The 13643-nt window shown below is 37.2% G+C and overlaps 1 protein-coding gene across 18 annotated transcripts in view; it reads left to right on the forward strand.

Moving 5' to 3' along the window:
* Positions 1-13643, forward strand: part of DYSF (dysferlin) — a 201459-nt gene that overhangs the window by 162408 nt on the left and 25408 nt on the right. For all 18 annotated transcript variants that reach the window (XM_045549836.1, XM_045549833.1, XM_045549840.1 and 15 more), the window contains one exon: positions 5770-5868. In XM_045549836.1, the coding sequence (XP_045405792.1) occupies positions 5770-5868 (99 nt within the window). The remainder of the gene's footprint in view (positions 1-5769; positions 5869-13643) is intronic.

Consider the following 13643-nt stretch of genomic DNA (forward strand, 5'->3'; position numbering starts at 1 on the left):
GCCACCAGAGTCACCTGGGACTTTGAGGGAGGGAGGGAATCGCAGCCCAGAGTCTTTTGGGGAAAACTGAGTGTGGTAAGATTTAGGTCCTGTTTGGTGGTCCATTGCTTGTGCCGTTGAAAAAAGAATTTAACTCTTTTTTCCTTAGAAATAAACACTTGCAATTTCTGCTTTTATTCTATTGTTTCATGTTATATGCTTGTGTTTGATCATTTGTTCTTTTTTATTTTAACAGCTTTATTGAGATAATCCATATAAATACAAATTTTTACTTGAAGTATACAATTTAATTTTTTTTTAGTATATTAACAGAGTTGTGCAACCATCACCATAATCCATTTTAGAATACTGTCATCACTCCAAAAAGAAACCCTGTACTGAAGGGCAGTCATCCCCCATTCCCTCCCAAAGGCTCCCAGCCCTGGGCAACCACTGTACTGCTTTCTGGCCCTATAGATTAGCCCATTGTCAACAATTTCATATAAATGGAATCATATGATACGTGGTCTTCTACAATTAACTTTTTTTGCTTTGCATAATGTTTTCAAGCTTCATCCATGTTGTAACACATATAAGTTCTTCATTCCTTTTTGATACCAAATATTAATAATATGCCATTGTAAGGCTGCCTTACATGTTCTTTGTCCATTCATCAGTTGATGCATATTTGAGTGTTTCCACTTTTTGACTATTATGAATAATGCTGCTTTGAACATTCATGTACAAGTTTTTGTGTGGACATAAGTTTTTATTTCTCTAGGCGTGGAATTGCTGTGTCATATGATAACTCTGTTTAACCTTTTGAGGAACTGCCAGACTGTTTTTCAAAGCACCCGTTCCATTGTCCATCTCCTTTAACAGTGTACAGGGTTCCAGTTTCTCTGCACCTTCACCAACACTTGTTATTGTCTGACTTTTTTATTATAGCCATTCTAGTGGGGAGTGTGTTTTTGATTTGGCCAATAATGTTGAGCATCTTTTCATGTGCTTATTGGCCATTTATATCTCTTCTTTGGAGGAATGTCTGTTTAAATCCATTGCCCATTTTAAAATTGGGTTACTTGTCTTTTTATTACTCCGTTGTGAGTTCTGTACATATTCTGGATACAAATCCCATATCAGACGTATGATTTGCAAGTATTTTCTCCCAGTCTGTGAGTTGTCTTTTTACTTTCTTGGTTTCTTTTGAAGCCACCTGCTGTTTCTTTATTTTGAAAATTTTCAATTTTTAAAGTTATGCAAGGAATACATGCATACAATGAAAAATGAGAAATTTCTGAGTGACAAACAAAAATAAAAAGAATAAACAAAACATGTATAATCTTACCATTCAAAGGTAATCACTGTGAACATCTGGAGATTAGTCCTTTTATTCAAATGAGATCACATTATCATTTCTTAACCCTTTATGAATCTCATCAGCTGTGAATAACTTTTTATGTCATTAAATATATATGTTGCATAACGTTTAATCATATGGATGTAGTTTACCCAAATGGTTCCTTATTATTGGACACTTAAATTGTTTCCAATTTTTCACTGTTTTATATGAAGTTAAATCTTTATACATATCCATGATTACTTACTTTGGAAGATTCTAGAATAGGTTTGCTGGGTCAAAATGTGTGCACATTGTTAAGGCCATGGGCACTTGCAGCCTGTTTGTCTTCTGGAAAGACTGTGGCCATCCATGTTCCTACCAGTAGTTTGTGGGAGTCAGCCCTTGGCCAAGAAGCTAACCTCATCCACACAACAACAACAACAACGCTATTATCAGTAATAGCAATAAACACATTGCATTTATGTGCTAGGTACGGTTCTGAGCACTTTATGCCTGTTGACTCATTTATTCCTCAAAATAACTCTATCAAATTGGTGCTATTATTTTTCCTTTACAGATAAGACAACTGAGGCCTAGAGAAGTTAAATAGTTGCCCAAGGTCACACAGCTGGGAGTGGCAAGATTTGGACCCCAGCAGCCTGGCACCTGAGTCCTGGCTGCCTCTACCCTGCCTGACTGCTTCTTTTTTTAAAATTTTTTGAATTTTAATTTTTTTTTATTTCAGAATATTACAGGGGTACAAACGTTTAGGTTACATGTATTGTCTTTGCACCACCCGTGTCAGAGCTACAAGTATGTCCATCCCCCAGACAGTGCTTACCACACCCATTAGGTGTGAATATACCCATCCCCTCCTCCCCCCTGCACCTGCCCAACACCCGATGAATGTTACTCTCATATGTGCGCATAAGTGTTGATCAGTTAGTACCATGTTGATGGTAAGTACATGTGGTGCTAGTTTTTCCATTCTTGTGATACTTTACATAGCAGAACGGGCTCCGGCTCCATCCAGGATAATACAAGAGGTGCTAGATCTTTATGTCTGCATCACCTGGTACTGCAGCGCTATTAAGCACAATGCTGACTATTGCTTTAAAATATTATTTATAATGCTAAGAAAGCTTCCTTATATTTCTCATCCTCTGAGAGCTTCATTCAGGAATAAATGAAAAATTCTAACCCACTTTTATGTTTTTGTTTTTGTTTTGCCAGCCCTTGTTGGCAAACTCTTAAAGGGCCAGGTAGGATATAATTTAGGCTTGGGGGACGTAAGGTCTCTGTTGCAACTACTCAACTCTGCAGTTGTAGCTGAAAAGCATCCACAGAATATATTGATATTTAAATTACAAAACTAAGTGGCTGGCCAGCTGGCCATACTTTTTAAACCTCTATTGTAGACGATCATGTGGGTTTTCCCTCCTTACTCATTGAGTAATGAACCACTCATGTTTTCGAGAATAATCCAGCTTGACCATGCCAGATCTGCTGCTGCCATCTGCTTGTTAATATTTTATTTAGGATCTTTATATCTCTATTCAGGAATGAGAGTAATCCGTGTGTGTGCGCATGTGTGTGTCAGGTTTTGCTTCATAAAAGAATGGGGAAAATTTTCATCTTTTTCTGTGTTGTGGAACAAAGAATGATTCATTCTTTGAAAGAGTGATAGAACTTTCCCCCAAAGAAACTCTCTTGGCCTGATGTCTTTTCTGGAGGTAGTTCTTTGAGACCTTTTCCACTTTCTTTCAGGGTTATTGATCTTTTCATGTTTTCTACAATGTTTGACCCAATTTTGGCAATTTATATATTTTTGTACAAAATCATCTACTTCATCTAGGTTTTCCAAGATTTTGTCATTGATTTAGGCCTAGGAAATCTCTTAATATTTTTATTCTCTTCCATAATGTCTTTTTATTTGAACTTTCTCATTCCTAATGGTGTAATTACTTTTAAAAATTAGATTTGATAAATGTTTTTCTGTTTTAATGGTCTTTGAAAGCTTGCTCAGGGGTTTATTATCAATTATAATATTCTCATTTTAAATATGTTCATTTACACTTAAAATTTTCTTTTGTCTTCTTGCTCTTTTCGATTTCTTGAATTATCATATTATTTATTTTCATTCTTTTTGTGTAAAAGTGAAAACATTTAAGACTGAATTTTCCTTTGAGTACAGGGTTGGCTACAACCCATAAATTTTGGGCATATGCCGCTGCTTGTTGGTATTTCTTAAGTATCTCTTATTTTAGTTTTGGTTTTCTCTTTGACCCAGGAGAGTTTTAAGAGTGTGCATTTAAATTTCCAAAAGGATGGGATTTTAATTTAAAAAATTTTCACTTATTTATAGTTTTGTTGCAATATAGCCAAAGAATGTGACTGATATGAGTTTTATTCCTGGGACTTTATTGAGATTTGCTCTGTGGCTTTTTATTTTTTCTAAGTGCTCCAAGTGTGCTGGAAAAGAAGGTATATTTTCGTTTTTAGTGTACATAATGTTTGTCTATTTAGTTGTAACTGTTAATGGCATTATTCAGACTCTCTGTCTCCTATTCTTTTCAAAATTTACTTGTTTTTTCCAAGACTGAAGGAAGTACAATACCTTTTCCACAACACTTGTGTTCCTGTTTTTTCTTTATACAAAACTCACTGGTTGGTTGTTTGTGCTTGACTCTGAGCCTAAGTTATAAACTCAAATCTTTAAATATCTGGGCTGGGAAGAAAGTAAAGATTTAGGAGGAATTAAACAGCAACAATTTAATTCCATTTTAACCGTTTCTACTGAAGTGTACATGTTTGCCTATGTGTTATTGTGTGTCTTTGTGTATTTTTGTGGGAGTGTGTGTGTGTGTTTCAGCAGATACATCTCCCTTGGGCATGACTGTAAATATATTCTATGTGTTGTTCATTGTGTGGGTTTGACATGTATGTCTGTATACATGATTTCATCCATAGCATCTTTTTCTTTAAATTGAATTCAAACGTTAGGGCTTGGGGTCTGCCTTGCTCTAGGCTTGCTTTTTCTGGAGAGGTTACAAGTCAGAAAGCTCTGCCACCCTGTATCTTAACCCTCCTGACCTCTGTTCCTCTCTCCTGGCTGCAGAAGAGCCTCCGGGTAAGTCGGTCGGGTAGGCCAGGCTGCAGACTCAGCCTCACCTGGTGTGAATTCCTCACACGGTGTGTCTGGAACCACATCTGGCCATACAGAGGGTGTTAGGACCACACTTCCAGAGTGGGTGGAGATTCAAGGGCCTCATCCCACCATTTCTCCAGGGTGCCTGTTTGGGTACCCTCAGCCTGGCTTCACCCTGTGTTCACCCTTAGTAAGCCAGAGCTCAAAGGACACAGCATTGGTTTAAAGGGAGCCACCAGCATTTTCAGAAACTCAATGCTAGACATTCAGTTCATTTATAGAATTAGAGCAGGCTCCTGGGAGGTCTTCTAGCCAGAATGGGCTCTCCTGACATCTTGTCCTTGCCTCTTCCCTCTAAACTGGATGAATTTTAATGGTGTGGATGGGCACAGGCCGAGTGCCCAGCCCTGGTGGGTTTGGGGGAGTCCTGGGGAGGAGTGACCATCCCACCTTCAGGGAGCTCGCTGACTCCCTAGGTGACAGGACACATCACCTAGATGGGACACAGCTGGAGGAGCATTCTAGACAGCAGAGCTAAGAGGGCCTGCAGACACGCCATGTGCAGGAGAAGTGAAAGGTGGGGAGCCCAGGATTTGCCACAACAGGCCTGCCTACCTGCAAGTGTGAGTGACTGGGGGAAGGAAGTGTGTTGTCACATGGAGTGTGTGTTGTCACAAGCTTCCTTTCTTCTCACCCAATTCCCACATTTAGCAGTATCTTTTGAATAAAGGGCACTTAGTATGTATTTGTTGATTTTCAGGGACTCTGCCTGGATTTGACTTTGGGTAGGCTGAGTACTGATTTCCAGTGCTTCCTTTATTGCCAGAGTAGGGTGGCAGGTGGGCAGGACAGCTCTTTTGGGTCTGGGTTTTCCTGGGTCTACTGTATTTTATTCACAAATAATACATTATTGACATTTTCCCCAAATAATTACCCCAGATGCCCTCTGATTTTAGCCTCAGTATGTTCCTGGCATGTAGGGAGTACCAAGATGATTATACCCACTTCACAGAAAGGAAAAGGGAGGCCCAGGAGCTTGACAGAAGTACCTGCGGCCAGGGGGCATAGTCAGGGCTAGAGCCTCTGCCTCTCAACACCAAGCAAGTGCCAGAACCTTTTCTGCCAGTCTGCGCAGTCTTTGCCCCTGGAGAGGCAGAGGTTTCAGCTCTCTGCTCCCCTAGACTCACCCGCAGGAAAGCCTTGAAGTCCAGGCCAGCCCCGCAGCTGTGGGAGGTATTGGATTTAGAAGGACCTTGCTCGGCAATTTTGTTTCTTACATGGTCTCTTTCTACTCACTCAGGAAGAGGAGTTCATCGATTGGTGGAGCAAATTCTTTGCCTCGATAGGGGAGAGTGAAAAGTGTGGCTCCTACCTGGAGAAGGGTTTCGACACTCTGAAGGTGAGTCCCTCTCTCCGGAACAGTTCCCTTCAGTCCGACAGTCACTGGGCGCATGTGACGGGCAATGGGTGATACGACAGAAAGAGAAGGAACCTATATCTGTATATATATTTCTATTTGTGTCCTCATTTGGTGCTGAGGGTGATGAATCCTGATGAACTAATGGGGAGGGGGGCAGGGGAGAAAGGTCACCCCCTGATTTAGAGCAGGAAGTCAGTGGGGGCTGGAATAACCAAGCAAGTATTTTTGGGAGAATGCTGAAAAATACTGAAGTATTTGTAGATGAAATGATTAGCATTAAAATGTCCTCCCCCCCAAAAAAGTCAGGACCAAGATAGGTGGTGTGCGTGGCCTTTTGACAGGTTTCAAAATATTAAAAATCATTAAAATGGCAAGACATTGAAAATTGTTAAAGCTTGGAGATGGGTACCTAGGGATTTATTGCGCTATTCTACCTCTTTCAGCATTGTTTTAACTTTCCTATAATAGAAAATTTGTATGAAAATAAAAAGGAAAGTTTGAGAATGTACCTCTGACCTCCCACCTCTACAATTGGGACAGAAATTACCTACAAATACGAAAGTGTAAACCCTATTTCTATGGAAAAAAACAGGGATGAGTCAGCCAAATTGTGGTAGTTTGAGGAAATTCTACAAATATAATTAAGCTTTTTAAAAGTGGACAACTTTTTAAAAAGATAACCAAAGGTGACTCAAAAATTACCCCTCAAAGGCGTTCTGTAGTCTCCTGGATGAGGTGGCCAGATAAAATTCAGAATGCCCAGTTACATTAGAATTTCAGATCAACAATGAATACTTTTTTAATAACAGAATGCTTCAAATGTTGCATGGGACATACTCATCTAAACATTATTTGTTACTTGTATGAAATTCACATGTAACTGGGTGATCCGTGTTTTCACTTACTAAATCTGGCAGCGTTACTTCTGGGAGGTAAGTGGAGGAGATTCTTACTGCACAATTACCTCCCAGGCTTGAAGAAGAGAAAACAAGAGGTGGGCACAGGCTCTTACTCACATAGAAAAGGCCCTTGGTGCTCTTGGAAGGGGACTGGATGAGAGGGAGACGGGGCTTACTGGGGCAGTGGGTGGCCTGGGCTTTTAGGAGATGCTGCTGGCTGAAAGCCTTTGGTGGGGACTCTGGTGGGTAGGTTCACAAGGGTGGCAGGAGCTGTCTCTGCTCCCTGGGGGCTGCCTGGTGAGTTGTGCCTGGAGACCCAGCTGCTCAGAGATGAGGCACAGGCCTCAGCAGCGATCCTCAGGCAGCAAGTTCTTCATTGACTTGCTAGTTGGGTGTGTGAGGTTGGGCAACGAGACAGAACTATTTGTGTACCAGGAAGAAGGTCCGACACATTAGGTCTGGCATGTGGTCCTGTGGCCTTGCCAAAAAATGAGACAAACCAAGCAAGAATGAGGACTCCTGCCAGGGTGGCCCGTGGCCCTGGCCCCTCGCTGCTCCCTCAGATGCGGATGCTGAATTGGCACCCAGCCCTCCCACTTGACCTCCCTGAGGAGGTCTCCGACGGCATCCAAGTGAAAATAGGCTGTTCAAGCACAACGCGTTCAAACTATTTCTGGGGGAAAAATTAGACCTGGAAGAAATGCTGGTCCTTTAAGGATAAGTAAATAGAAGAAAACCACCACCAACAGCATGGGGTCTTTGAAAATTAGCCATTATGGTGAGACTGGAGTACACAATGGGTAGAGAAAAAGCACGTTTTGGAAATCACTAGCATGGAGGAGAAAAACAACTCATAATCTAAATAGCAAAATATAGAAAACAGAAGATGCAGTGAGAAAGCATTAAAAACAGAAGGTGTAAGAAAAACAGTAGAAAAAGAGCAAAACATATTAATTTTCCTAATAAATAAAAATGGATTAAACTCTATTAAGTGATAAGCACTCCTAGAGGATATCAAAAGTCAAAATTCATTATACAATCTTGAAAAGACATCTAAATACAATTTTCAATGGCTAAAAATTAAATATTTTGGAAAACAATATTTTGGTGAACAAAATAAGGTAAGTGTAAACAGAAGGGAAACAGAATTTAAAGTAAAAAGCAGAGGAAACAAAATAATGTTTTATATAAATAAAAGATATATATATCTCTATGTAAAGACTGCCAAATATATATGCATAGGATAGTAAAGCTTAGAAATACTTAAAAATTGATGAGAATATATAAACTCATATCTCACACAGATAAAAGCGCAAAATGACAGACATTACAGTTACAGTGGAGATTTTAATATACTTTTCTCTTTCACCAATCAAGCAGGCAATAAATAAATAAGGAAATAAAAGATATGAATAACAAGGTAAATATTTTTAAGCAACATGAGACTAAAGTTATAGCTTTATGTGAAGCTAATGTTGAAGCCTTAAAATATAGAATAAAAAATAAAGAATACATTTTTTCCTAATGTCCACAGAACATTTATAAAATTTGATCACATATTAATGTGACAATAACTTACCAAAAGCAGAAACCATACAAGACAGATTAAAATGCAATAAAATGAGAAATTAATAACAAAACTTTAAACAAAAAGTCCAACCACTTGGAAATTTAAAAAACATTTTAGGGACTTTCAGTATGAACATGGCTGCACAAGTCAGCATTTTTTCCCTTTTCTCTTGGAAATCATTCAAACCCACACAATTCATTTTCAGAAAAGTTGGAAACAAATAGAAGCCACAGACTTCAAAATATATGTAAGGGCTGCCCAAAGACAATTGAGATTGGGTAGAGGCCACTCAGCAGTAAGTGAAGAGAAGATGCATGAAGAATGATGAAAGATCATAGAGGCAGTAGATCTCAGAAAGCCCAGTAAAAATATGCTTCCTGATGGAGGAATGTTGATAATTATTTAAGACAGGTGATGAGTAAATGGGTTTTTATTATTTATTCTCTTTGCTTTTGTATGTGTTTGAAAATTTTCATAATAGTTTCAAAATACAGTTCCTAAAATTGAGGTTTTACCATGAAATACAAGTTATCTCCCTTGTTTGTAACAATGGATATGAGAACTTTGGAGACAGGTTTAAGTTGAGGACAGAAGCCTCCTAGAACTGGGTTCATTCAGAGAAGCAGAGAAGGTGGAGCTATATAAGAATCACACAGATGAGCATGTTTGTAGGAATCAGGCTGCCTCTGTGGTGGGAACAAAGGAACTAGCAGGTCTGGGAAAATCTAACTCATTAAGTGAAAAGTAATAAAAAATGGCATAGCATTAATTAAAAAATCATACAAAAAAGGAGAGAAAATACAAATCAAAACTTACCAATAGAAGAGGATATACACCCACCAGAAAAATTTTGCCAAGGAGCAGATGAGATGAAATGTTTTGCTGTCAGTTTTTTTTTTTTTAATAAACAGCAGTCAGAATGCAAAACAGAAATGAAAGAGCTCAAGGGATGATGAGATGGGTGGAGATGAACTATGAGCTGATAGGACTCAGGAAAGAAAGAGAAGAAAACATGACACTGGAAGGAACACAGGGCAGAATGGACATGTGGAGGACACAGGGGCATAGAGGACAGAAATGATAAAAATAAGCAAAATAAAATGGAAATAAGAAAAAAGTTATAAAGGAATAAAGAGAAAATGACAAATATAGAAGTGAGGGAAAGGAGACCCAACATCTGCATAATTGGAGCCTGAGGCAGACAACTAAGACAGTGAAATAAAACAAACAAACATAAAATAGCTTAAAGACTTTACTGAAATGAAATGATCCTTGAATATACATACTGAAAAAGTCCACGATATGTCAAGAAAAATTGACCCAGATTAGCCAACCCTGAGACATATTCTAGTATAGCTATTGTAATTTAGAGGTAAAGAAAGAATTCTTTAGGTAGTCATACCTCCTTCCAACACCCTGAAAAGAATAAACAACATTATGTCATTTAAGGCAGAAGATAAATCAAAGTGGCTTCAATTTCTCAAAAACAACATTCAATAGCCAAAGTCAGTAAAGCCCCATATGTAAGGCCATCAAGGAAAGACAAGGAGAACCTAGGATTTTACATTCAGCCAAGCTTCCTCCAAGCATGAAGGCTACAGACAACCAGTTACGCATATTCAGGAACTAAGGTAATATGGTTGCTCTGATCCCATCTTGAGAAAACTCCTAGGGGATGAACTTTAGCTAACTAGGAGATAACTGGGGAAACCACAACGAAAGGACTGATTTGTGATCATATTTTACCTTTGAGCCAAAATGAAAACAAGTGGAAGGGCTAGAGTAATGAGAAAGAAGGTAAATGTCACATATACTGAAAATGTAGAAATAAAACTGACAAAAATTAGGTGGAGAAGAAGGAAAGAGGATGGGATATAGAGTAAGGACATTACCATAGAATAAAATAGAGTTGATAGACATTATTTCAAATCGACATAGCACATAATAGGAGTATAAGCAAATTATAAGCAAATAGTACAAAGGTAAATGTTAAGATAATATTGTCTAAAACTGGATGATGGAGAGGGAGGAGGAGGGAGATAAAATTTGATTACTTTATCATTGCTATAGTAGGGAATCCATAAATACAATCCCTAAAGACATGGAGGACCCAGTATTATCAGTATATATAAATTTATAATAATACTAGAATAGAAGCTCAGGCCATCCCAGCTATCAGAAGAACAACACACATGCACTCCCTCCCACCTCCGCACCATACACACAGAAAACAGACCATGCAGTCAAAGATTTTTTTAAAAAACCTAAGAAATGCAATATAAATATATTACATGAGTTACTTACTAATTAGAAAATTTAAATCAGATCTCAAAGCAAAATCTAACTCTAAAATAAAAGACCCATAAAGAGTGAAAACAAAAAATTGGGAAAATGTGTGCTAGGCAAATACAAATGAAATGAAAGAAGTCACAATCTTAATATTACATCAGAGGGTATTCAGGCCCCTAAAATTAAATGATACTAAGGATGGAACTTTATAATGCTAAATGGTGCGATTCCAAGATATGACAGTTATGAGAATATCTATGTGCTAAAAAATGCAACATCAGTATTTACAAAACAGAAATGACAAGATATTTAAGAAGCCAAAGAAACACACTGATAGGGAAAGATTTTAATTCACTTCTTTCAATTCGTGTCAGATCAAGGGAACAAAAATGTGAGACAACATAGACGACCTGGCCTAATTATTAATCTGACTGAACCTAGTAGCCTGAACATAAAGGCTATACCTATGGCACATTTACAAAAATTGGCAATACCACGGACAACATTTTCTGATTGCAGTATGATAAAATTAGAAATTAATAACAAGATAAAAACCCCAAAAGCCTCTTCTATCTGGAAAATTAAAAAATAAAAAAACTTCTCTTTTAATAATTCTTGAATGAAAGAGAAAATACGAACTGAAATTGTAAAACATCGAGGAAACAATGATAAAACACTGCATATTAGAACTTAATGGCTGTAGCTAAAGTGGCATTCAGAGGAAATTTAGAGCCTTAAGAACTTATGTTAATTACAAAAGAAGACAACTAATTAAGCATCCAACTCTGGGACCAAATAATAAAAATAAAACTGTAATTACAGAATGCCACAAAAATGAAAATGAAAACATTATATATCAAAACAACTGGGACAATGCCAAGGTAGTGGTAAACAGAGGCAATTTCATAGGAGTAATATTTTCATTATCCGGAAAGAGGGAGTAAAGTAAATAAAGCTTCAACTGAAGAAGTTAGAATGAATACTAATAAGGGAAGGCCATTAAAACAGCAGGATGAAGAAAAGGATAAAATAAAAGCAGAAATAAGGAACTAAAAAAGAGAAAATAATAGAATTGAAAAATCAAATAATCACTCCTTTTATCGAAATGAATCAGCTAAAATAGATAACTCTCCAGCTAATCTAATTTAGAGGAGAGAAAACCAAGCCAAAGTCCATAATGAAAATCAAGATGTAATGGAGAGTTAAAGCATTTTAGGTAAATCCTAAGTATGTTTCCATGTTAATGGATTTGAAAATCTCCTTGAAATGAGATAATTTGAAGGAAAAGAGAAATGCCACTATTGTCTCAAGAAGCAACAGAAAAATATGAAAGAAACAGGAAAATTATCAAAGAATAACTTCCAAAGAAATAGCTGGAGACAGGGGATTATGAAGCAAATTTTATGAATTTTCAAAGAATAAATAATTCGTGTGATACATATACTATTTCACAGCAGAGAAAAAAAATTAAAAGGTAGACAACCTTGATTTTTATACAGTTAGAATTATCTTACCACCAAAATCCAATAAAGCACAATCATATGTATAAATATGATGTATGAAATGAATATATGTACAAAATCTTAATATAGCAAATGAAATCTAACCACATTAAAATAAGAAGTCATGACAGCCAAATTGACTTTTTTCCAGGAATGTGAAGAGTTCAACATTAGGAAATTGTTAACAATATTCATCATATCAAATAGGTAAAATTAACAAAGATGATTCCAGTCAATGCTGAGAAGCGTTTGACAAAGTTCAATATTATCTATTGATGATTCATAAGAACAAGGAACATATTGGAAATAGAAAGGTGTTTCCTTAATGTCATAAAGAACATCTATCAAACCAATAGGCAGCATCCAACTTTGTGATTTCAGAAAGTCTCGTTACCCTAGAAATTGAACCTGTATTTCTCAAAGATGTTCACAAGAGCATTCTTCTGGGAAGAGGATCCATGACTTATTGGTTATAGGTTAGCGAAGCACTCTGTGACCCAAGAGGCAGTCCTTCTGACAGAGGTAGGAAAAGACTCCCCACGATCACGTTCACTTTATCATCTAGCATTGTTCTGCATGTTCTAACCATTTCAGTGTCAACACAAAGAAATAGGTCATTCATTTTAGAAAGGAGACAAGCACATGTAGAGGTGTTTTCAAAACTCCTAAAACCTATTAAGTGGTTTTTAAGAAATAAGCTTATAAAACTGCAAAACTAAATGTTCATCATGACTTACGGTACATTTATATAATCAAATATAACGATTAAGAAGGATGCTGTAGAGGTATATTTTTTGACTTGTAAAGATATTCATGATATGTTGTTAAGCTAAAAAAACATGTTACAATACAATCTGTGTCCTGAAAACTGGGATTCCATTTTGGTTAAAAAAAAAAAATGTATATTTAGAAAATATTCAAAAAGACACATACAAAATGTTAATCAAGTAGCTACATGTTATTTTTGAGAATGGAATTTAAGGCAATATTAATGTTTTCTTAATATTTGCTTATATTTTCTAATTTTTAATAATGAACCTATATCACTTGCATAATTAAATATTTCTTGGAAGAGGTAGAACTTGGGCTGGGCCTAAATGAGAAATGATATTTAGAGAGATAAGATAGAAACTTACCTAAGTACCTCATCTGTTAATTTTAGACACAACCAATTTAGCGTGTATATTAACCTGTTTAATATTAGTTTATTAGGTAATGTTATCATCCATAATAAAAAAACTGCTCCTTTATTTAAGCCTAGGAAATTCAAAAACAAAGGCCAGGCCTACTGGCTCACGCCTGTAATCCCAGCACTCTGGGAGGCCGAGGCGGGAGGATTCCTTGAGGTCAGGTGTTCGAGACCAGCTCTGAGCAAGAGTGAGACCTCGTCTCTACTAAAAATAGAAAAATTAGCCGGGTGTGGTGGCATGCGCCTGTAGTCCCAGGTACTCAGGAAGCTGAGGCAGGAGAACTGCTTGAGCCCAGGAGTTTGAG

Source organism: Lemur catta, chromosome 4, assembly GCF_020740605.2.
Source record: "Lemur catta isolate mLemCat1 chromosome 4, mLemCat1.pri, whole genome shotgun sequence".
In the NCBI taxonomy this organism is placed as follows: Eukaryota; Metazoa; Chordata; class Mammalia; order Primates; family Lemuridae; genus Lemur; species Lemur catta.